The sequence below is a fragment of the Triturus cristatus genome, chromosome 6, assembly GCF_964204655.1.
Source record: "Triturus cristatus chromosome 6, aTriCri1.1, whole genome shotgun sequence".
Taxonomy (NCBI): Eukaryota; Metazoa; Chordata; class Amphibia; order Caudata; family Salamandridae; genus Triturus; species Triturus cristatus.
Window position 1 is genome coordinate 585005492 of NC_140589.1, and position 26440 is coordinate 585031931.

At 37.2% G+C, this 26440-nt stretch overlaps 1 protein-coding gene across 3 annotated transcripts in view; it reads right to left on the reverse strand.

Moving 5' to 3' along the window:
* PGM3 (phosphoglucomutase 3) overlaps positions 1-26440 on the reverse strand; it is a 271507-nt gene that overhangs the window by 134986 nt on the left and 110081 nt on the right. For all 3 annotated transcript variants that reach the window (XM_085611024.1, XM_085611025.1, XM_085611026.1), the window contains exon 4: positions 4234-4301. In XM_085611024.1, the coding sequence (XP_085467150.1) occupies positions 4234-4301 (68 nt within the window). The remainder of the gene's footprint in view (positions 1-4233; positions 4302-26440) is intronic.

The window sequence follows — 26440 nt, forward strand, 5'->3', positions numbered from 1 at the left end:
GTGTTTACCTAAAATTGGACCTTTGCACTACTCTTTGTACTGTACTGGGGACACGTCACTGTATCTAATTCTCAATGCTGCCGAACCTTCGGGCTGTCGGCTGAATAGCTGTGTCCTGATTTTTGAAATAAAGGTTTAAAAAAAAAAAAAAAAAAAAAATAGAAAACCCACCCGCAAAAAGTATTGCATACCCAAATAGTACGTATACATTACACATAATGTTCATAAAGCAATTGACAAAACACAATAACATATCAATACATTACCAAAACAGTGTATGAAAAACCAAGCCTACATACTGGTGAAAAACACTACAATTAATACAACTACATGTAAAAAAAAAAAAGAAAAAACCCTATAACAGCTAGATCTCCCTCTACCCTCACAACCCTAAAAAGAAAACCTTTAAAAAGGACTTACATGTTCTAACGTACAGTAGCACCTTGCTATGACCTCGACCCTAAAAATAGACTACAAAGGACACAAATACACTTCAAAATAGAAAGTAGTGGGGAACAAAATGGCCACTAAATGAACTTAAACAAGTTGTAAAACATGTTAAAAATTCCTAACGTATGAATTAAATAGCATAAAAAAAGCAATTATTTTATATTTACTGTAAGAAATTGGCAAAAAGATGTTAAAATATGTATATGATATCATTTAAGAAATGTTGAAAAACAGTTCAACAAACGAAATCTGCAAAATGTACAATACTATTTAAATAGGACTGATGTGTGTTTAATTTAAAAAGTGTTAAAAACGGTTTTATTCATCAATGTTTTTAACTAGAAATATATATTTCTAAAAATGTAACAATACACATTAAATAAACTTTGGAAAATAAAAATTGAAAAATGGTTACAACTCTTTATTTCATGAAAATTTGCAAATAACTACTTAAATTCTTTCTAAATACCAACAATACTAATTACATTACACAAACTAATTACAGTACATCGCAATACAATTTATAAAAAAGTCTTTCACACTATAATGGTTAAATTAAATGATCACACTCCAATGAAAACCAGTTTGAAGACATTTTTGGACGCTAAAAGGGTTACTTTATCTGTTATTATCCATATTTATTTTGTATTTTGCATATAAATGAAGTTGTAAAAGTGTACATTTCCATATCTATTTCACTGATAGACGCGCACTCAAACTTTGATGTCTGTTGTGTTTTAGCTATTTAAGCTGCTAAATATTACATAACAATACATCTACTGGTAAATACTAGCATTATACCATAAATGTATGTTGACATATGCCGTTATTTAAAGAAATGTCATCTTGTTTCTTAATTTCCCATGCTGTCCGTCTGCTCAGCGGTTGGCCTATAATTCCTGAAAGACAGCACGGAGAGTCACCTAAAAGAAACACAATTTTCTGTATTCATCCACTTTTAAAAATAAATGCAGACAGAACACATTGTTTTCCGTCTGTATTTATATGTATAAATCCGTAAAAACGGAAAACAGGGAGCCTTAATTATATTGCCCTTTCTTAGGAAGCATAAAAATGTATTTCAAAGTTAAACAATTAATTAATCAAACAAACATATTACAGGAAAATTAGGCATAGATTTGATTTCAGATGCCAGCGTCCATTTATCAAGTAATATAGAACTAAGCCCACAGTGGGCATATATGGTAACCCATGACATGCACTTAATTACATGAAAAACACTTTGCAATGCTTCATCTCAAGCTGACAACCCAATATATCTTAATGTTTATCAGATTCAATGGGCTTAGTAACTATATTTATCCATAGTGGGTGCAACTACCCTATACATTACATACAAGCTATACAAATTATAATCTTTGATAAACAAATTAAAAGCAAAGATGTGCTTATCTGATGAGCTTTAGCAGTCCAGTCTACTAGAAAAAGAAGAAAAGGATAGGGATGTAGACTAGCTGCCTACCACTTTCTCGCCATCCGAGAACCCTTTCCTCTTCTTCCTGAAGTGGAAAAAAAATATACAACCTACTAAAAACCTTAGACAACTTTAAAATCTACATACCATCTGAGAGGCAGATGTTTGTATCTCGATACCTTTAATCAATGTTAAGCTCTTCTTCCTTATTTAATCCTGTTGGAATTCCAGTTTCTAAATCAAGGATATATTTAGATTATTTCCCAGTAGAAGAGTTGCATTTCCTCCTCTCAGTTCTTTCTTAACTTTCTTAATTACAAACTATTTGAGCATATTCCTACTACTGAAATGAGATTCAGCAAAATGTTGTGAAACATTGTTATCAAAGGTCCTCATATGTTCTAGAAATTGTTTTCTAACTGGATGAATGGTGCTTTCGATATAACGATTTTTACACAAATGACAAAGTCAGAGTTGCAATTCAGAAAATCATTTATCATTCTTTGACCATTACCATACGGAACAGAATATTGTTTTGTAACCTCACTATTTCTGCAAGCTCCACATTTCCTGAGTGGAAAAAATCCCTAGGCATCTGATTTATTAGATGGTAATGTACTGAAAATTAACTCTTCATCAATCTATCTCATAGAGATAAACTTCTTCTATATGTAATGCTAGGTATATCAGCTTAGATGCCTCATATGTTGTAGTGAACCGGATACATTCCTCAGTTTTTGTTTTGGTCTGTTACTTATTCTCGAACAGTATAGAATACCTAGTTTTCTCTTTGACTCTCCTGACTGCTTTATCGAAGACCTATTTGGAGTAGTCTCTCTCTAAATCTGCAAATCATATTCTCTTGTTCTTCCATAACGGCGTTTTAAGTTCCACAGTTCCTACATGCCCTTAGGAGTTCTCCATAAGAGATACTCCATTTCAGGGGTTCTAGGTGATCATTACTATCATGGAGTATTAGCTGCTGTTACTTTCCTGAAAAGTCTTGTGTGATCTTACCCTCCTGTATCGGAATCTGTACATCTAGGAAAGTGATTGTTTCTTTACTCATTTTCTATGTTAATTTTAAATTGTATTACTTGTATAGACTTCTGACAGATTTCTCAGCTAAGTCATGTGTTCCTTGCCAAGTAATAAACAGATCATCTATATAGGTCACAAGTCACTAAGACACTGTATATACTGAGCACTAACAGCTTGTACCTCTGCCATGAACAAGACCCACGGTTGAAATGCGTTGAGCAGTTTGGCAATACATTTCTTTGCACAGCAGTTGCCTGAGTGAGCATCCTATCTTACTTGTCCTATGTTTCTGAGTTTTGGATATTATTGGCAGATCCACCGATTAATGCACTACCTCCGCAAGGGCACAGAGGTCAGGAGCACTTGAAACATTGCTTAGTATATACATTCAAAATAATTATATTTTGAAAATTCTGCATGTAACAAAATAAATGTATAAAGATTACAATATTCATTTGCATACCATTAAAATAATTAACATAAAATTTAAATTCAAATAGCCACTTTTTAAAAATCTCAACCCAACATCCCACTACAAAAAAATTATACACATTATTTTACCCATTACTGCAACTAAAAACACAAATTTCAAAAATGTAATCATACATTTTTACTAAATGCACACAAAATATTAAATATAAAAACAAATACTACAATAAAATACATACAAAATAACAATTACAAACAATATTATATTACAAAGAAATTCTAAGGAGCTCTAGTTGCAAGCACCGCTGCCGCTTTTATTTTGTTATAGGGGGCAGATATTGCAGCACTGCTGCAAAACTGGCCCCCAGTGACAAAACCGTCCCCCACGGCCGCAAAATCGCCCTCCACCCCTCCGGCCCACAGGGGAAACACCCGGTGCCCGCTACGGCCAGGTCTGGCTGTGGACAACAGGACCTGATAAAGCTGGAATGTGCCTGGTAATCAACATGGAGAGCTGGTAGAATGCATCATGCTATCTCATAAGGCAGAAAAAGAAAAATAACAGAAAAGTAACACCAAAATAATGACTTCAAAATAAAAGCACTGGCACGGACGAGAACTACCTTATATGCGGATGTGCTTCTTGTGAAAGAGCAAAATGCAGTCACTCAAAGTGAAGCTATCCATTGGCTGAAGTGGGCTGACCCACTGCCCTATGCTGTAGTAGGTGGTAGCAAAATGTGAAGGACACACCAAGAGATCAATGGATGGAGACAGCTAGCTGAAAGCCCCTTTATGTAAGTATATTATACATATTTGTTTTGAAAATCAAAAGGGCTTGGCTAACACCAGACCTAAAAAAGTAACTCGCAGCATACCTTGATATTGGGAACCCAACGCAGTAACGCCATCAGCCACAGCCTGAGCAAGTTTTTCACTACTTTGTCTGAAAAATAAAAAGGAAAATCTCTATAAAGAACAATTCAGAAAATATAACATAAAACCAAATGTAAAAAGAAGCCTTCGTCATTGCCCCTAGGAAACCAAAAGCTAAACAAAAACAGACAACGGCAAGGCCAATGGGCTTCTCTTGTGCAAATTACTGGCTTTACAAATGTTTTTTTTCCATAAATGGGCTTTATGCTCGCTTGCATATGCAAGCACAGTGGTAAGCCTGAAAGAGTGTACACACACGGCATCAATCTTTGAATGATTTTTCCTTGGCTTTGAGAAAAATCATTGTAAGATGGGAATGTGTGTAGGCATGCAAATGAAGTAGTCATCCTTGAATGCTGTTTATTAAACAAAAGGAAAAATACATTTAAGGATGACCCTAATGCATGCTCACACTGCGGCCATCTTTTTTACTGTCTTTTTAATTTATCATTTCAAAATGTCAGACGGTGATCTCAGAACAGTAAACTAAAAGAAATTAAGTATGCATGCTCAAAGGGGGAGAAAGCAGGCATCTTGGTAGCACTATGCAGCTTACAACCACTTATAAAAATTAATAGGACCCCCCACAATAAAAATAGCCTAAGAGGCGTGGGGGACGAGGACAGTGCTTGGGTCCAAAGGCAATTAATTAGCCCAGCAGCAGTTTGAAGCAACCAGGCCCTCACAGAAGTAAATAAAAAAAAAAAATTAAAAATAGCAGGAAAGACTGCGGAGGAAAGTATGGGGTAGTGATCGGCCATCACACAAGCAATATGAAAATAAAAAAAAAGAAAATTAATGAAGCAGAAAGGAAGGTGGTCGAGCTGAGTGGAGGAAGCCATGGAGAAGCAGGCTGAAAAGCTGTGAGCCGAGATAAGAAAGAGGATAGCGATGCACTCCCATGGAGTACTGAGACAAATTTATTTTATTTTTTAAAGTAGCCCTCTCATGTCAGCAGTGGAAGAATACAAGTTGTCTGACCCGAACTGATGTTAAGAAGCTAGAAACCTGATACCCTCTGAATCCAGCAAGGACAGTATACCCACAAATCCATGACTTGTTGCGATCTAAATCTTTAACAGCTAATCTAACCAACTAACTGCAGACACTGGTACAAGACATGCTTGACCCTGGTCTGCTCTTCAAGTTGGAGCAGTGGAGTTTCTCTCAAAGAGCATACAATGTTTTCTCTCCAAGAGCATACAAATTGAACTGATTTTACACCATAAAAGCACCACTCTTTCAAACGGCATTTCTCATTTTCTTCAGCTGTGGTTTTCAAATTCCACACTAACATGCACTGGCTCCTCCACCTTTGCTGATAATGATGGAAAAGTCATGCCTCAAGGAAACTAGGAATGATGAATGACATTTCGGTCAGTTCTTTGTCCTTGCTGAATATCAAGTTGCCAAGTTAAATATTTCAAGACATCGTTTGTTCGTGGGCCAATTCCCTACCATGGCTAGCGCGTCTTTTTAATCATCTGGGCTGATGCACCTTTATCTGACCATTCAGCTTCTGGTTTCAATTGTAAGAACGGGCTGATAAAGACAATAAAACGCTTGTTACCTTGCTTAAGTAGTTAAAAATCTGTTTGTGCAGAAAGCTGTGTTGTATGCTTCCAGAATCTGCCTTAAGTTTTTTAATTAAGGTTGCATACATTTGTAATCGAGGAGGTGTAGCCCACGTTAGCAAGTCCTTCAGTATGATAAACTAAAGGCCATAACAGCTTATCAGTTTGAAACTGCATTGGTCTGGACATGAATCTCGAGGAACATTGTGTCAAGAAGGCTTGAAAACAATGTGGATTCCCTGAAACATTTTCTGTAGGAGAAAAAAAGGTTATTGTCAGTATTGGACCAGCAGCTGGAAAGTAACGTGCCACAGGTCAGTGAGAAGCAGCTCTGGCACATGCTCTGTAATACGATAAGTCATTTTTTGCTATGGTTACAGAGATTGCCAAAAAGTTTAATTCTAGTTGTATTAATTGTTGAGAGGTTGATTGGCAAAGATTTAAAAGTTGCAATTAAGTTTGTTAGTGATACCTCTTAGCTAGACTCCCAGCAAAAACTGGCATACCATACGGAATAACTGGTCAACTTTTGTTGAAAATTCCATTGGAGCTTTGGAAATGGCATGGTCACTCAACAAGAAAAACTGTTTCAAGCCTCTTCTGTTCTGTCGACATCTACTTGATTGAGATTTCATACAAGCTTGACCATTTAGTTTGCTGTGGATCATTATGCCCACATAAATTATATTAGTTTACCAGATCAATTCTCAAACCATTTATTTTCCATGTGATATCTACTTTTGTTTGAGAAAATCACAATTTTTGTTTATGAACAAATTTAATAAAGAAAATTCAGGTTATTGTAGTCAGCCAGATTGCTGAGTAATCTCCAATTGGGATAGCTGATAACAACACTAGGTAGTCTGCATAGGTTAAGATTGCAATATGATCTAGACACAGATTTTTAACAAATATTTTTATTGAGTTTACAAATGATCTAGCCCAGTTTAGGTGGTAAAGTATTATTTTTAGTCAGGAATTTTGATAAATCTAAAAATATGTAAGTAAAACAACAAAGGAACAAAGATACAGCCCTGTTTGAGACCATATGTTATCAGGTTTTTGGGTACAAGTCTGCTGTCAGATATGTTTGATAATAATGTTTAAACTATTCTGAAATTAAATACAGACACTGACTGTAATGGGATTGTTGCATCAAATTGTGAGTTGCATTTATTGCCACTGGTCCCTTTGGGTTAATAAACCTTTATTCATCTGTTGGCTGTAGTCACTATCCTTCTACTGAGGGTAAAGTTCCGTACATTATGCAATAAAACAATATGAAGAGGATACATACAAGAGGAAATCTGCTAGGGCTATGAGAACTAAAAGGAAATAAGCAATTAATATTGTAAACCTAGAATACCAGCAACAAAATTGGTGATAAGAATATGGCATTACCTGACACCAGTATCACATTAATAGTGGATGCTTTTCGAACCACGCCGAAGTTCAGCACCCACGATAGGTCTTTTGTAAAATGTTAATAACCACCTTAAATGTTGTGTGGCTTCTCTGAAGCTTTTAAATAGTTATTTCCGAACACTCGCAGTTAGTTCTTCCTTGATTGTTAAATTGTATCACACCATAAATTTAGCAAGGGTTTTTCAGGAATTTCCATTTGTGGGAAACTATGATTCGGGCAGCAAATAGGAGTTATGAGAAGTTAGGATAAGAGACCACTGATCTTAGCTGGACATAGCGCACCCAACAAAATTAGCAGAGGGGGAGTGGTTGCTGCAAAGACAGTTGGATTTTGGTGATGGCTTTAAGATGAGAAATGACTTATTTAGTGCTACAGTGGTATCATGTCCACCAATTTTCAGACATATTTTCTAGTTAAGAGCTGCACATCCAGCAACTAGTGTAAGAGACAAAAACATGGTCCCTAATCTAGCAATGATATATATATATATTTTATCTACTGGCGGGCGCCAGTAGATAGTTATAGTTACAACCTAGTTTCCATAGGAAATCTCAAAATTCTATTTTGAATAACTTTGGCGCCGGTTGACGAATCCTCGCGAACTTTTCAAAACTAATGGGGCGCTCCGTTCAGCTCCTACCCTGAAAGTCTCGGGGTGATTCGTCAAGCGGGGGACGAGAAAAAAGGGGGGTCCCAAAACGCGTTTTCCCCATGCATTTTTCCGTAGGACCTTTACACACAGCTACAGCCAGAACGGCTGAACAGAATTACTTGAAATTTGGCAAAGAGGTAGTCCTCAGGTCAGGCATGTGCCTTTTGCATATATGGTGTAAATCCGTTCAGTAGTTCCTGAGAAAATCAAAAGTAAAATCATATACATATCTGGGCGGAGCCTAACCACACATCTCATTGTGAGATCTGATTGGCTGTCAGCACTTCATCCAAGAAGTGTTGGCAGCCATCTTGGGACCAATATACATGATAGCACCTCATTAAAAAGCATTGCAGTTAATAGAAGGTTTTAAGACTTTAGTTACATTATAAATCATCTGTTGATGGTACCATACTCATTTTAGGAATTGTAGTATGTTCTAAGGTGATTTTACATGTGAAAAAGCCTTCTGCTGGGATATCATGAATCATGTTTGAGAGAAAACTATTTTCACATGCTTTTCCCACAGAGGTTTGGAAGGTGATCTATAAGCTAAACTGAGAGCATATTTTCTGTAAATTCACATTATCTTTCTCAGTCATGTGAGAATGAAGTCTGACATTCTCAGTAAAACATGTACATCCAACAAGGGCAGAGACTGTCAGTTGATTCCTTTGTGTTCTACTGCAGCTTCCCAGAGTGTTCCAAAGAACAACTAGAGCGCTAACAGTCTTACTTATGACAAAGGTATGGCACACCTGATGCCATCTTGATTGGAATAACATTTAAAGTGGTAACATTTAAAACATTTAATTTAAAAAGGAACAAAATGAGAGGGTTCATTTTGCCATAGAATGTATGATTAGTGCTGCAGAAAGAAAAATTAGGGCACATTTTGAGTGACTTTTCAAACCCTCTTCTATTTCATTAAAGAATTCTGACATGCAGACTGAAACATGCACTTTCAATACCAGCAGCAGACTTCCCTGGTGAGCAGTAGCTTTACTACAGTGATCTAATGAGCAACTAGAGTGCTAACATTCTGAATTTATGGCAAATGTGTGACACATCTGAATGCCTTCTTCATTGAATCAAAGTAAAAAACTGACAGTATGCCTACTGAGGAGACTGCAGTAAATGAGGAAATTAGGAAACTTCATAACAAGTCTCCCAAGATGGCCACCAGAGACAAAAGAGCCCAAATGTAGCACAAATATCACCGAGATGTAGCCCAAGTATAGCCCAATGACAGAAATCCCAGAGTGTTTTAAAGAACAACTAGAGCGCTAACAGTCTTACTTATGACAAAGGTATGGCACACCTGCAGCCATCTTGATTGGAATAAAGTGGTAACATTTAAAACATTTAATTTGCAAAGGAACAAAATGAGGGGGTTCATTTTGCCATAGAAATTATGACTAGTGCTGCAGAAAGAAAACTTAGGGCACATTTTGACTTCTCAAATCCTCTTCTATTTCATTAAAAAGTTCTGACATGCAGACTGAAACATGCACTTTGAATACCAGCAGCAGACTTCCCTGGTGAGCAGTAGCTTTACTACAGTGATCTAATGAGAAACTAGAGTGCTACCATTCAGAATTTATGGCAAATGTGTCACATCTGAATGCCTTCTTGATGGAACCAAAGTAAACAAGCATTGAAAATGCAATAGGTCTCGCCCTCGTTTAAGTTAAAGCAATTCTGTTTGTAATTAGGTGGCTTTTTAGCTTTGCTTTTATTAGTGTTTTTCAAAATTTCATGTAAATAACATGCATATCTGTATATGTATGCATGCATTTATATTTGTATTTATATAGATATGCAGATTATATATATGTTTATATATGTATGTATATACATATTCACTACAAAAAACATAGGTTTCAGGGATGTTATAGTTAGTTGAACATTTGACTCATATAAAACCAGAGAAATTTGTCTGTTATAGTTAGTTGAGCTAACTATAACTCACGCGCTCGCAATGCACTGCTGATGATGTCACATATTACATCACTCATGACATGGTCAGTGACATCACTGATGACATCACTGATGACATCTCAAATGACATCACTCATGACATCACTCATGACATCATCCAGTGAATGTGTGTTTCTATAGAATGTAAATCTGTTTTATATATATATATATGCCAAGGTGTATTGAAGAATGAATGCATTTATGCCTAAAGGAATTATTTTGTATGTATGTGACTGACTGTATAAGTGAGTGATTGAACGTGTCTTACTGAATGCATGGGTTAGTGACTAAACTGTGTAAAAGTCTGTGTTAGTTTTTCCATTGATGTGTAAGCAACTGCATGGGTTTCTGAATACCTACATGAGTGTCTATATAGGTTATTGATTTGTTGTCTGAGTATCTGTATGGGTCCCTGAGTGTATGTGTGGGTGGGTGGGTGGGTGTATGAGTTTGTGCATAGATGTCTGAGTGGGTGATGCAGTGGTTGTATGGATTAAAAAGTGCATCTGGAAAGGGCTGTATGGGTGAGTTAGTGTGTCTATGGGTGTGTTGGTGAGTCAATAAATGTCTCAGTGGTATATCTGTGACTAACTACATATGTTTTAAGCCACTATATGTGAGTGTTGGAGTATATAAATGAGCATACGTGAGACTGAGTTATTTCAAGAGTGGGTGTATAAATAAGTGTCTGCTTCTATCAGTGATTGTATAAGACAGTAAATATGTGCTAGTATCTGTATAAATAAGTGATGTGGTATGTCTACAAATAACAAAGTTGGTGTGTATAACTGTATACATGATTAAATGGGTATGTGATTCATTCTTTGCATTATTGAGTAACTCTATGGATGAGTGGCAGTGTGTGACTGCATGTATATATGTATAAGTGCATATTATAGTCCTCTATTGATGAGTAACTACATGTATAAGTGACTGCATGTGTGTGTAGACCTAGGAAATAGTGAGTGCTATGTAGTACATGGCATTCTTCTGTGTATGGTTTCAAAATTAGTAGTCAGCATTTTAGAATGGGTGTATCAAAGTTTATATTAGAGCATCAGTATGTGCATCAGATTGTCACATGGATGATGTCATGAGTGATGTCATGAGTGATGTCATTTGAGATGTCATCAGTGATGTCATCAGTGATGTCACTGACTATGTCATGAGTGATGTAATATGTAACATCATCAGCAGTGCATTGCGGGCGCGCGAGTTATAGTTAGCTCAACTAACTATAACAGGTGAATTTCTCTTGTTTTATATGAGTCAAATGTTCAACTAACTATAACGTGCCTGAAACCTATGTTTTTTTTAGTGATTTTCCAAGGTTTTTAAATGCTAATTCCTAACTATAACATCTGTAAAACCTATGGTTTTTTTCAGTGAATTTCGAAGGTTTTTTAAATGTTAATTTCATATTTTAATGTTTATAAAACCTATATTTTTTCTATTATATTTTAAAATATTTTGGAACTCTATTATACTTCTTGTTTTTAACTTTAAAAATCATGTAATGTTTTATATCTTCCCAAAAAAATATGTATATATTTTTTTTGGGGGGGAGAAAACTGCACTCCCATACCGGTAGCGTACCAAGCTTTATCACCACACGAATCCTATCCTCCATATTGCTAAACACGTAAATGATGCGCATTTCGTATCCGACGACTTCGTGGCACCGCGTCCCGCATAACATCATATATGCATGAAGTCACCCCAGGTACTACTTTGGTATCCGACGGGTATACAGTACCAAGCCACGCATTACATCATGTACGTATGGGGTCGCGCCTGCTGCGCGTTGCGTATTCGACGAGTACACGCTGCCAGGCCCCATATAGTATCGCGCCGGGTACGCCATTCCCTTTTTTTTGTCTCAAAAGTATATCTAAATAACTTTAAACAGTATATGAGAGCACGCGATAATCTAAATTATTTTAAACATTTAAATATTTCTAACTGTAATAAACTTATATTATGATAAATATATTTTGTCAAAATCGCGTCGGGTGCAGCCTCCTTGCGCGCTCAGTGCGCGATTGCGATGTGACCTTAAAAAAAAGCATTTGATTGGTTCATAACGTTTCCCAGTGTAACAGTTGCACAACCCCACCCATTCTTCCCATTCTCTCTAAAGCATTTGATGAGAGACACCTCTTCTGCTTAGAAAGCTTTTTGCAAAGTGTTTTCCTGTATACACATATCTTATACTACACACAACATGCAACGATCATCTTTATCAATATTCATGCTCTGTACATTAGCCTTCCACGTGTCGTTGCCATGCATCTCAAACATTCCATCAAAAAACAAATATGTGTTACACGATGCCCCTGGTATGTGTGTCTGCACATTATTGTGCTGCCTTTCGGCCTGGGTATTGCTGACTCTAAGGAGCATCATCAACCACGGGCAGACTGCACATCCTAGATCACATGCCATCTCATTGACGATAGTTTCCACCCTCCCGACACATGCTACACTAATCTAAATTGCACACTCTGCGAGGTCAAAACTACAAAAGAAACACACATAAGTACACTTCCTGGCCAGGCAGGAACTGAACAAGGCCCAAGTCCCCGGAATAATTATTCACACCCCTACGCTGGCCTGGCGTACACAAGCCCAGCCCACTTTGCGTACGTATAAATAGGATAACCACCACGCCACACGTCCCTCTTCTTCCACACTACCTCAAATGATTTGTCGTATCCACCTCGCATATCACAATGCGCAATAAAAAAAAAGGAAATGGATCCATGAGGTGTACTCCATCCTGGCAATGAACACGGGCTCTAAATTGTGAGCCCTACTGCCCGTCGTCTACGAAAGGGATCCATGAGGTGTACATTCTCCTGCAATCAACACTCCATCTGAATTGTGAGCACTGCTGCCCGTAGTGTTTGCTCACACAATGTCAGAAGCCCTTTTTCTTGCGCAGGAACAGAGATGCCTTTTCCCAACACCACCTCCAAGAACCACCAACACAGCACTATGAAAAGATGCGTTAATGCCTTCTCCAGAGGGGGTAGGGGGATTGGATAAAATAACAAAAGAGAAGAGAAGAGAAGAGACTGCCACTGGTTGACTGCTTCCTGTTTGGTCTTCTTTCTGCTATATTGACTTCTGGTTGGATCGTTCAGGAGGCTGAATAAACATTAGACTTATTAGTTCTATTTAATCTCCTTCCACCTTGTATCTTTTAGTCTTGTATTATTAGCCCCTTCTACATACCAGCTTGTAAACCCAGTGTTGCTTCTCTTCTATTTGGACAGCTATTTTTCTGCTCCGTTTCTCTCTTCTAATAGTTCCTAATGTTAACACAATAGTTAGTGGTCTTTTCTTATACCTCACAACAATCAATCTTAATTCCCAGGAGCTATATCATACCTATCTTTCACTCTTAGGAATGTTTCTATTTCTAATGTTCTTTTTCTTTTTCACAGGAGCAGTTCGTAGAGGGAAGAACTTGGGTAAGTACTACAACACTACTCCTTATTTACCTTATAACATTTACACGGTGTGACTTTAGACTCAAGACTTAGCTCTGGTGCTTCTCGTGGAACTTCGAACTCTTCACTGACTCTCCAGTCAAATGTCTCTCAACAATGGAACAGACGCGCCTCACTGACGCGTGGCTCTCAGACTATGGTTCTCCTCCTTCAGACAGGTGGCGGGTTGTACTTTTTTCAGTTGCGGAACTCTTAGACTCCTTCTTGAACTGCGCATGAGCTCCAGCCGAACACTACCTCAGGAACGGTAGGCTCGAGGTGAAACTTAACACGCAGACTCGAATTCCGAAACTGCTACGGTTCAGGGAAGACGTTTTCGGAATTTCTTCCTGTCAGGTATCTACGGGAAATGCCCTCACTAAAACTAACTCGGACTCAAGGTTACTGCTAGGGTGACGGGTTCAGGTGAAGTGCGCCAACGTTCTAAGTTGCGCGCTTCACATAGAGTTACGCTAGATGGGCCATGTACGCACGATGCGCACATGGAGGACATATGATGCGCTTCATTGTGAAAGGTAAGATTTTATTTTTTTTAAAAAGGGATTACATATGCCATGCACAAATGGTGCACTTCGGGCACCATTTGCACACGAGGTGGGGAGAGTATGGATCATTTTTTTTTTAAAAATAATTTTTACCGTACACGTACGGTAAGCGTAATCGGCGAAATTTTCGAAAAAATTTAAATTCCCTTTTTGGCCTTGGGGGATCTTTGGGGACTCCCACAACATGGCTAGGTGCTTAAGAGCTGTCTAAACAGCCGCTTTCCATGTTTTTGGCCTTTTTTTTTCAAGCCCCTCTCAGAGTGCGAGAGAGAAAATGGCGTCCACAACTTCCTGGTTTCGACCGATTCGAATGTTTACTAAGATCTAACAGCCAATCAGATTCGCGCTCGCGCACGGCACCGTACGCGTACGGTAAGCTTACCGTAAGCGCACCGTAAGCTGCCACAGATATATATATATTGATTTAAATGCTATTTTCTCAGGAACTACTGAACAGATTTACACCAGACCTACAAAAGTCACTTCCTTGACCTGAGGACTACCTCTCTGCCAAATTTCAAGTAACTCTGTTCAGCCGTTCGGGCTGTAGCTGTGTCTAAAGGTCCTATGGAAAAATGCATGGGAAAAACGTGTTTTGGGACCCCCCTTTTTTCTCAGCCCCCGCTTGACGAATCCCCCCGAGACTTTCAGGGTAGGAGCGGAGCGTAGCGCCCCACCTATTTTGAAAATTTCGCGAGGATTCGTCAACCGGCGCCAAAGTTATTCCAAATAGAATGTTGCGGTTTTCCTATGGAAACAGGGTCCTAACTATAACTACCTACTGGCGACCGCCAGTAGGTAATATATACACATACATATATATAAATGCATATATGTGCATATGTGTGCGTGTAGAGAGAGGTAGAGAGAGGTAGAGAGGTAGAGATGTAGAGGTAGAGACGTAGAGGTAGAGAGGTAGAGAGTAGTAGAGAGAGAGGTAGAGAAAGGTAGAGAGTAGAGGATGAGTAATAGAGAGTAGAGAGGAGAGAGAGAGAGTAGTAGAGAGTAGTAGAGTAGTAGAGTAGTAGAGAGAGTAGCAGAGAGTGAGCAGGAGAGAGTAGTAGTGAGTAGTAGAGAGTGAGTAGTAGAGAGTAGTAGTGAGTGAGAAGTAGAGAGTAGTAGAGAGTGAGTAGTAGAGGGAGTAGTAGAGAGTAGTAGAGAGTGAGTAGTAGAGAGTGAGTATTAGAGAGTAGTAGAGAGTAGTAGAGAGTGAGTAGTGGAGACTGAGTAGCAGAGAGAGAGTAGTAGAGAATGAGTAGTAGAGAATGAGTAGTAGAGAATGAGTAGTAGAGAATGAGTAGTAGAGAATGAGTAGTAGAGAGTAGAGAGTGAGTAGTAGAGAGTAGTAGAGAGTGAGTACTAGAGAGTAGTAGAGAATAGTAGAGAGAGAGTAGTAGAGAGAGAGTAGTAGAGTAGTAGAGAGAGTAGTAAAGAGTAGTAGAGAGTGAGTAGTAGAGAGTGATTAGTAGAGAGTAGTGGAGAAGTAGAGAGTGAGTAGTAGAGAGTAGTAGAGAGTGAGTAGTAGAGTGAGTAGTAGGGAGTAGTAGAGAGTGAGTAGTAGAGTGAGTAGTAGAGAGTAGTACAGGGTGAGTAGTAGAGAGAGTAGTAGAGAGAGTAGTAGAGAGTGAGTAGTAGAGAGTGAGTAGTAGAGAGTGAGTAGTAGAGAGTAGTAGAAAGTGAGTAGCAGAGAGAGTAGCAGAGAGAGTAGTAGAGAGTGAGTAGTAGAGAGTGAGTAGTAGAGAGTGAGTGGTAGAGAGTAGTAGAGTGAGTAGTAGAGTGAGTAGTAGAGAGTGAGTAGTAGAGAGTAGTAGAGAGTGGTAGAGAGTGGTAGAGAGTGGTAGAGAGTGAGTAGTAGAGAGTGAGTAGTAGAGAGAGTAGTAGAGAGGGAGTAGTAGAGAGAGTAGTAGAGAGAGAGTAGTAGAGAGTGAGTGGTAGAGAGTAGTAGAGAGTAGTAGAGAGTGAGTAGTAGAGAGTAGTAGAGTAGTAGAGAATAGTAGAAAGTGAGTAGTAGAGTGAGTAGTAGAAAGTAGTAGCGAGTGAGTAGTAGAGAGTGAGTAGTTTAATTTAAAAGGAACACAATGAGGAGGTTCATTTTGCCATAGAAATTATGATTAGTGAGGAAAAAAGAAAAATTAGGGCACATTTTGAGTGACTTATCAAATCCTCTTCTATTTCATTAAAAAATTCTGACATGCAGACTGAAACATGCACTTTCAATACCAGGAGCAGACTTCCCTGGTGAGCAGTAGCTTTACTACAGTGATCTAATGAGCAACTAGAGTGCTACCATTCAGAATTTATGGAAAATGTGGGACACATCTGAATGCCTTCTTGATGGAATCAAAGTAAACAAGCATTGAAAATGCAATCGGTCTCGCCCTCGTTTAAGTTAAAGCAATTCTGTTTGTAATTAGGTGGCTTTTTAGCTTTGCTTGTATTAGAGTTTTTCAAACTTTTATGTACATACCATGCATATGTATGCATATATGTATATGTTTATATAAATATAAATTCATGCAGATATGCAGATTATATTTATATGTTTATATATTCACTGAAAAAACCATAGGTTTCACACACGTTATAGTTACGAATTAGCATTTAAAAAACCTTGCAAATTCACTTAAAAAATCATAGGTTTCACACATGTTATAGTTATCAGCAGAGGATTGCGGTCGCGTGAGTTATAGTTGCCTGCACTAACTATAACGGGGAAATTTCATTGGTTTTTTACGAGTGAAATGTCCAGCTAACTATAACATATGTGAAACCTATGGTTTTTTAAGTGAATATATATATATATATATATATATATATATATATATATATATATATATGATTTTCACTGAAAAAAACACGAGGTTTCAGGGACATTATAGTTAGGAACTAGCATTTAAAAGACCTTGGAAATTCATGGAAAAAAAACCACAGGTTACAGTAACGTTCTAGTTAGGCTGACATTTCACTCGTACAAAACTTGTGAAATTCAGCTGTTATAGTTAGCTGAGCTATCTATAACTCACGCCCCCGCAATGCACTACTGATGACGTCATATATTACACATATTATATCACTGCCATCACTTCCTGGTTTGAAGTGTTGGCAGCCAATCAGATCTCAGGCACGAGATCGGGATCCTCTGCAGCCATATTTGTATATCTGAGAAATGTTTACATTTCTCAGGAACTACTGAACGGATTGACACCATTTAACAAAAAAGAGTGCATTCTGGACCAAGAGCTACCTTTCTGCCACATTTGGTGTAATTCCGTTCAGCAGTTGGGGCTGTAGCCACGTCAACTGTTTCCTATGGAAATTAACATGGAGAAAAAGCGTTTTGGGAGCCCCCTTTTTCTCGGCCCCCGCTTGATAAATCACCCCGAAGTGAGTGGGCCATTAGTTTTGAAAATTGTGCGAAGATTCGTTAAAAGGCGTCAAAGATATTGGCAAAAGAAAGCTTTTTGAATCGAAACAAGGTGCTAACTATACCTACCTACTGGTGATCGCCAGTAGGATATATATATATATATATTCACTGAAAAAACCATAGGTTTCAGGGGTGTTATAGTTAGCTGGACTTTTCACTTGTACAAAACCATTGAAATTCCCCCGTTATAGTTAGTTCAGCTAACTATAACTCGCGCGCCCGCAATGCACTACTGATGACGTCACATATTACATCACTCATGACATGGTCAGTGACATCACTCATGACATCACTGATGACATCTCAAATGACATCACTGATGACATCATCCAGTGAATGTGTGTTTTTCTGAAAATTAAATATGTTTAATATATGTATATCTCAAGGTCGATGGAAGAATAAATGAGTATATAAGTGTCTAAATTGATGATTTGTTTTTGAAAAATTGATTGTATTACTGACTGATTAAGTGTATCTTTTTCAATACATGGCTAAGTGAGTAATGTTTAAATGTGTAAATACCTGTATCAGTCTCTCACTTTGTATATAAGTGGCTGCATGGGTTGGTGAGTAGCTACATGAGTGTCTATATAGGTTATTAGTTGGTTTTTTGAGTATCAGTATGAGTGTCTGAGTGTCTTCATGGTGCGGTGGGGGGTATTACGTAGTGCATAGATGCATGAATGAGTGACTCACTGTATGTGTTGAAGACAGCATGTGTGCAGGACTGTATGGGTGGATGAGTGTGTGCATGGGTGTGTTAGTGAGTGAATGACTGTCTCAATAGTGTCTTCATAAGTAACTACATATGTTTTAAACTAGTATATGTGACTATTGGTGTTTATAAGTGAGTATATGTGAGAGTGAGAGATTGGTAGACTTTCTGTATGAATAAGTATGTGTTTCTATAAGTGATTGTTTAAAAGACTAAGTATGTGTAAGTTTCTGTAAAAGTAAGTGTGGTGGTGTGTGTATAACTGTATATGCAAGTAAATGGATGTTTGATTCTTTATTAGCATGAGTGACTATGTGTGTGAGTAACTCTATGGATGAGTGGCATTGTGTTACAGGATGTTTAGGTGTATGAGTACATATGATGTGTGAGTACATGTATGAGTGACTGTATAGGATTGTTGGTGGATGAGTGTATGTGTATGTGGATCTTAGAAGTACTGAATAGGTTGTTGTAACTGTTATTGGTATGTCCATTTTTTTGAAAATTGTCAGTCTCTATTTTTGAATGTTTGTATCAAAGGTTATATTAGGGTGAGAAGAGGTCTACCACTCTGTCACAAGGATAATGTCATCAGTGATGTCATTTGAGATGTCATCAGTGATGTCATGAGTGATGTCACTGACCATGTCATGAGTGATGTAATATGTGACGTCATCAGTAGTGCATTGCGGGCGCGCGAGTTATAGTTAGCTGAACTAACTATAACGGGGGAATTTCATTGGTTTTTTACGAGTGAAATGTCCAGCTAACTATAACATGTGTGAAACCTATGGTTTTTTCACTGAATTTGCAAGGTTTTTTACATGCTAATTCCTAACTATAATGTGTGTGAAACCCATGGTTTTTTCAGTGAATTTGCAAGGTTTTTTAAATGCTAATTCCTAACTATAACGTGAGTGAAACCCATGGTTTTTTCAGTGAATTTACAAGGTTTTTTAAATGCTAATTTTTTTTTTTCTTCTTTTTATTTTAATTGTCTACCCTTTTTTAAAGACTATGGTTAAATTTTAAAAATTCTACAATATGTTTTTATTTTAATTTTTTTTTAAAATAAACAGGTAAAATTTATTAGCAATACATTTTTTATTTTTTTTACCGTGCGCGTACGGTAAGCGCACGTCTTGCTGTAATTACGTTAGATTTCTACGCTGTTTGCGTTCATTTACGCAATTTGCGTAGACGCACGTCACGCGCGCATAGCGCGTAACGCGTACGCTGCACGCGCACGTTACGCGGAAGTGAAGGGGCGTGCCTGTTTTGCGCATGCGCGCAAGCGCGTGTCTTTTTTACGCGCATGCGTACTTTTGCCGTAAGCGCACCGTAAGCGTACCGTAAGCGCACGGTAGGTCATGTGATCATGAAACAAAACTTTTGATTGGTTGAAACTACTTTCAGTTCTAGAACTCTCCTACACCACACCCATTCCCCTCATTTCTGCTTGTGATCCCTTAGGAGAAGGAGCTGGGTTGTCTTTGTGATACGATGGCAGAACAGCAGAGCCCTTCTGAGAGTGAGGCTAGCAGCACTACCTTGAGGCAGAGAGCGAGGAAACAAAAGACCTCTTACATATGGGAGTATTTTTCTTTTCCAGAAGGCCAGCAAAAGGTAAATGCACCCTTAGTGACTTGTAAGCTGTGTGGCCATGTACTTTCAAGAGGGAATCCCGACAGGAAGTATTCCTTCGGGAATCACACCATGATGAGACACCTTAAGAATGTACACAGAAGGACACATGCTCGACTTACTGAAGGTAACCCTTCAGTAAATCAACCAAGCACATCCACAGCAGCTCAGCCTGGACCATCATCTGCAGTGCCGAGTCCTTCTTCTGCAGGTCAGGTGAGCCCTTCATCTGTGGGGGGAGCATCTCCTTTTTCTGGTCCTCTGGAAACTAACCCTCGGTTTCTGAGGGTTGAAATACGGTGCGCCACTTGTCATGATCTAATTTGTTATAGGGAGACCAGTATTTCCCTAGTGAACAATAAAATAGATTAGCACACTTGTCGTACCGTCTAATATTCCCATTCTTTCTTTCCTCTGTCCCTGCATGAACACAACGGCTCTTTTAAGAGCCAACCTTACCTTTCATCTATTTTTTATATATGTTTTTAAAAACTTTTTTTAATTTTTTTTTTACCGTACGCGTACAGTACGCGTAATTTTTTTTTTTTTTTTTTAAAAACACTAAAAATCAATTATCACATTACAAGGTCCTTGAGAGACTACAATGAAAAACTGAAAATGTGATTGTAGAGAAGTGGAAAAAAGGGACCATGATATTATTGACTTACCATACCCACTCAAAAAAATATTTATTCATTTACATTTTTTTTAAATTGCTTTAAAAATGGTTCTAGTTTTCGAAAATGTTCTATCTCAATCTGAAAAAAAAGAAAAAAGTATTAATATTTAATAAAAAAATTTATAATACAGTACACATATTTACATATTTTTCAAAAAATATTTTTGCCTTATTTTTGCTGTTTTCAGAATATATTGCATTTCACTATAAATTGTGAAAGCAATTGCATTCATCATTTAACAGCGGGCAAAAAAAAAATTAACAATCTCAAAGATTGTTTTAAAAAAGCCCACAATCTCTTTTTGCATAAACATAACTTTATAGAAATGCATAATATTCTTAAAAAATATCATCTAATATCAATACTTATTTCTTTAAAATACCGTCTGATATTTTTGTTTCAGAAGTATAATCACAATAATATATCTCAAATAACTCCACAATATATCTGGTTCCATTTCCTTTAGGCCAAATAGTAATTTTAAAATTCTATTTTGATTAAATTTCCAATGGTAATCCAATAAAAAACTAAAGTTTAAATTGTACAGATCTCACCGATTCTCTGTAACATTTTGGTTTCCGAAAGATTTATTAATAATTAAATAAGTCCACAATAGAATTGTTTACCTTTCCGCATGGCCAAATAGTAATTTTAAAAATCTTTTTTGAAAAAATTTCCAATGGCAATCCAATAACATTCCAAAATTGAAATTGTGCAGATGTTACCGATTTTTTCTAAATTTTTGGTTTTCCAAAGTTTCATTAAAAAATGGAAAAATTCCACATTACAATTGGTTACCTTTCCATTAGGCCAAATGATAATTTGTAAAATCTTTTTATTTGTAAATTCCAATGGTAATCCAATAAAATGGTAAAATTGTTTTGTCCAGATGTTGCCAAATCTCTCTAAAATTTAGGTTTCAGGAAGATTAGATAGGAATTTGCTAAATCAAAAGGCAAACGTTGCTTAAAAATCAATTGGGAATCATTACACAGTGTCCAACCTTTTTCACATTTAAGATAAACTGTGTAATGACCAGAAGTTACAGTAGGTCCATCATGGAAAATTATTGCAACTGTTACAAAAGTTTTTCCTGAAATTGATAATTGCTGTCCTGTAAACTTCTTTATTAAAGTATCCAATTTTGAACCATCAGCTCTACATCGTTGCATCATTAAAATTACATACTGTCCGTATTCCTTTAAAATTAACGTTGAAAACATGTCAGATTTACACTCACCGGATTGCATGCTATGATTAGCATCTTTAACTAATTTAGCAAAAGTGACTGTTTTACTCTCTGGCAATGTTAAATAAATAAACCTTTCATTATCAACATTAGAGCCACATATATTATAACAGTTTTCACAACTATGTTCCCATTTATAAGAGAGACCAAATAAATTTTCAATGGGAACCCCTTCTTCTTCCAGTACCTGAAGAAAATACATCAAGAATTCCTGTGCGTCTTGCTGTACATTTTGAGAAAACTGTGTTCGTCCTGAACATACATCTAAAAGTTTTCTAATTTCAGTAGCACTTTCTATTTGAGTTTTATCATTACTCAGCTTTTCAAAAAGGAGACTCAGCACAGAACAGAATCTTTTTCCCTGATTTACTATTATCTGCTCTTGCAAACTTTCCAGATAAAATGCAACATTCAGCACTACATTTGCGTAGCAGTTGACACCAGAGCTATTTTCAAAATGACATCCTACAACCTGTTCTTCATTTTCCTTATTCTTTTTGCTTGCAATTACATCACTCCTCTTTTTTTTCCTCCTCTCTACATCTTCATTACAGATATTCTCATTTCTCCTTTTACGAGAAACTACACGTTTCTCCAACACAGGATACTGACCTAAATGAGGAGCATAGCTTCTTCTTAATCTATTATACTCCTTTACACAATTTGTATCAGCACTAACTTTTGAATCATCAAAGTCTATCATGAATAAACCTGATAATGTTTTCACTCGTGACAAAGCAACATATGCCATACCTTCTTTGAACACAGTTGAACCAATGTTCACAAATGCACAATCTACAGTCAATCCTTGAGACTTGTGAATAGTTACAGCATATGCTAGAGAAAACGGAAACTGCTTCCTACGTACATATAAATCTTTCACAAGCATGAAACGAACTGAACAACGACAAATGTCTTTAACTTCTTCTATCTGATCAAATTTTATTTTTAAACATTCAATTCCATCTTTTTTCTGATAATTAATAAAACCCACAACTCTTCCCATAGCTCCATTAACTAAACCTTTTTCAACATCCAAATTTCTCCTTAAAAATACTCTACAGTTCATGCAAACATATAGATTTTTTTCTAATCCAGCTGTTTTGGAAATGTTCTTCTCTAGTGAATCCAATTTATTTTTCAGTGTGCCTGGTAATGTGACAGTAATTCTTCCATCCTCAATTTTGTCCACTGCTTCCAATTTCCTGATATCTTCCTTTTCCAATTTCAAAAGCTCCTCATTGAATATTGAGCACGTAGAGTTGGCATTAAGCAGATGACACTTTTCTTTTCTGCAATGTTCTTGTATATCTTCTCTGCAACTATTTCTTCCTTTGGAAATAAATTATGTAGCAGCCGACTCTGTAATGCTTTTTTGCCAGCTTCTGTGAGTAGTCCAATCCTGATATCTTTCAGAATACTTCCATATTCTTCATCGTTTGCTTGCCTCATATTAGTAGTAAGTTCCTTGTACTCAAAGAAGGACCAAATATTTGTATTACCGATGCTTCCCAATGACTTCTTCGTGTCTTCATGTGTCACAGTATTAAACACTGGTTGTCCTTTAACTGGAGTAAGTTGCAAAAGATCTCCAAAAACTATGACGTGTTTTCCTCCAAATAACACGTCATAGTCTGTCTTCAGAATTTGTTGCATTCTTAAATACACAAAGGCAAGCATTAAGTTTGATACCATGCTCACCTCATCAATAATGAGAACTTGCATCTTCTTCAATACTCTTGAAACTTCCAAGCATGCTTCTCCAGTTAGCTTGTTGTATTGTATTTTGTTCTCATGCTCCACTGGTAACATTAGCAAACGATGTAAAGTGATTCCGTTTATGTTATATGCTGCTAACCCAGTTGGAGCAGTAACCACACAAGACAAAGTAGAATCCGTTTTTTGCTGTAGGTAGCTTCTGATGACTTTTATAAGGAAACTTTTTCCAGTTCCAGCTTGTCCGCTTACATACATCCTGATTGGATGAAATGATGTGCATGAGCACTCTTTTTTTTCATGTAGAAATCCGTGATCAATTTTGTTTCTGATCTCTTCATAAATTTGTTGCTGCTCTTCGTTCAGTTGTCTTTCCAAATTTTGTAAGTCTATAAATTCTTCTTGAGCTTGATTCATAGCCGTTTCCACTTCATTCATGGCTATTGATGCTTCATTTTCAACGATTGGTTGTCCTAGGGGATCTTGACTGAGTGTTCCTGAACTTTGGCTGTCCTGAGAACTGTCTCTAGCTATTTCTGCTGCAATTGTAGTTTCCTGTTCAATTTCTTCATTTAACATTTGCAGATAAGTTGAGAATGTACTGCATTGTATGCTGTCTTTGCAAGCATTAAAAGAATCTTCATAGCTTTGAAATTCTCCCAGTAGTTCATCCTCTGTACGCCATGGTTTAAACAGCTGTAAAAGAGCCAAGTAGTAAAATTCCTTTTTGTCAGTAGTGTCGCAACTCAGCTTCCTGTGATTTATCAAACTTCCTTTTGTTTGCTTCACCAAACATCCTTCCTCACCAATGACTTTATATTTTCCATTGTTGATGTCTTCTGTGGCTTTCCGTGAATAAATGTAGTTCTGCAGCACTTCATAGAGACACATGTTCTCCAGATGATGACTTCTCTTGGGATAATATGTGTCCAACATGTTTGATTTCAAAATATCTGTACTTTCTGGGTCATTTTCGGCCAAATATTCAATTTCTCCAACAGATTTCAGTACCCGATTTCTCATTGCTGCAAGGCCTAAACTTGCCCAAATTATTCTTCTTGATTTCGAGTAGAGACTTGCAGAAGATAACCTATCTGAACATTCGTAGGATCCAATTTCTCGATGCGATAACATCTTCAAACTGAAACTGTACAGCTTCTTACTGACAGTTTTCTCGTGAGAAATCTCTTCCCACATTTCCTTCAATTCTGTTTTTTCTGATTTCGTAATGTAAGACATTACATATCGAGCAACAGCAATGGAATTGTCAGCTACATACTGTATATCCATGTTAGCGTTCCACATGGATAAAATGACTGGGTTGTAGTCATTTATATTTTTTGATTCTTCTTTTCTTTTAAGGTTGTAGGTATTCTTAGGTGATTTTCTTGTGATAGTATGTCTCACAGATGACATAAAACAGTTTACTCTTCCATTTGAAAGAACAGGTCTAGGAAATCCAAATCGACATTTAGTGTAGTATTTATCTTTGCTCTTGTATTTCCGTCGACAGTATTTTCCACACCGATGACTTTGGAAACGTAAAACTTGCTCCTTTAACTTTTTCTCTTCTGTGCTTTTTGGTATAGCACATGTTGCATATTCTTCAATGTAAGATAACACTGCTTCATCAGCATCTGTTCCAAACTTTGGGGCATCCTTGATCCACAACAGCATATGAATATGAGGAGCACCTCTTGCCTGGTACTCTTTTCTCCAAAAGAAATCCACTACTTCTCCTAGAGGTGGATTTTTTTTATTGCAGATGAACGACATCATAGCCTCAAATCTATGATTGAAATATCTGCAAACATTAACCGGATCCAATGAGCACAGTTCTCCTGCTGTCTTGTATTCGATGTTTTTAATGTTTGAATTTGCCTCTCGTAGAAAATCCAGTAAATCATCCCAAGCGTACTCCGCACAGCTTAGGGTAACGAACCATGTTGGTGTTCCTAAATTCCGTAACATGCATTTTAATTCACCATGGCGTCGGTACCACTATTCATTTGTCCCACGCTGACAAGCCATCAGATTGATCAGTTGTGTTTCCAAATGATCATCTCGGTGCTGCACTTTCTCCATAAAATCCTTAGCAGACACATTTTGTAAATGTACTCCACTTTTTAAAATGTGATTTACTGCATAAGACAATGCAGACAAGTCACTTTCAAATAAAAGATGGAACAAATAAGGAATACTTTGTCGAAATCTGGGATCTTCAGCATACAGTCTTGTAGTCCGATACTCAGAAGCTGGAATCTGTTCCGGACGTTCATCGTATCGTCCTCCTTTTCCTTTAGGAAACAGCTGGGGCAAACATCGAGCTTCCAAGCTCTCCTCCCATACACTCACGGGAGTTCCTTTTGCTTTCTTCATCTGAAATAGATCAATATTGTCTCCCATAGCTTCTTTTGAATGAAGAGGATGTATGCTAAAATGTTCATAAATTTCTTCTTCCTTTGACTTGTCCACTTTTTCAATTTGTCCAGTTGGTGTTTCTGTGTCTTCTTGTAAATCTTCTTCTTCTTCTTCTTCTATATAAATTGATTCATACCATTTGTTATTCCTTTTCAAATACAAATTTGCTCTTTGTACTTTCCGTACATCTACCAGCTCCTGCCAAATCTTCTTATTCTTTGTAGGTACACCATTAACCAGAATAATTAATGGTTCAGTTTCCAAAGTATCCGCATCAATAGTTTCCATAGTTTTTTTCAAATCCAAGGGCAAATACACCACTCTACCTTTTAAACCTCTCAGTAAATCTGAAGGAGGTAATTTACCAGTTTTGGGCTCCATACGTACTATGGTCTGGAACGGATGAACACATTGAATGAGTATAGACTCATATGTATTTAATTCAGAAAGTTCAGCAGGAATAGCATCCAATTCTAAATTATTATGTACAGCTCTGGTCGGCATTCTATTTTCCTCTAACTTGTTGTAACAGTATTTACAAATACGCTGATCTTCACCCAATTCAAAACAATTTTCAAGAAATATATATGTGGCAAAATCCTTCC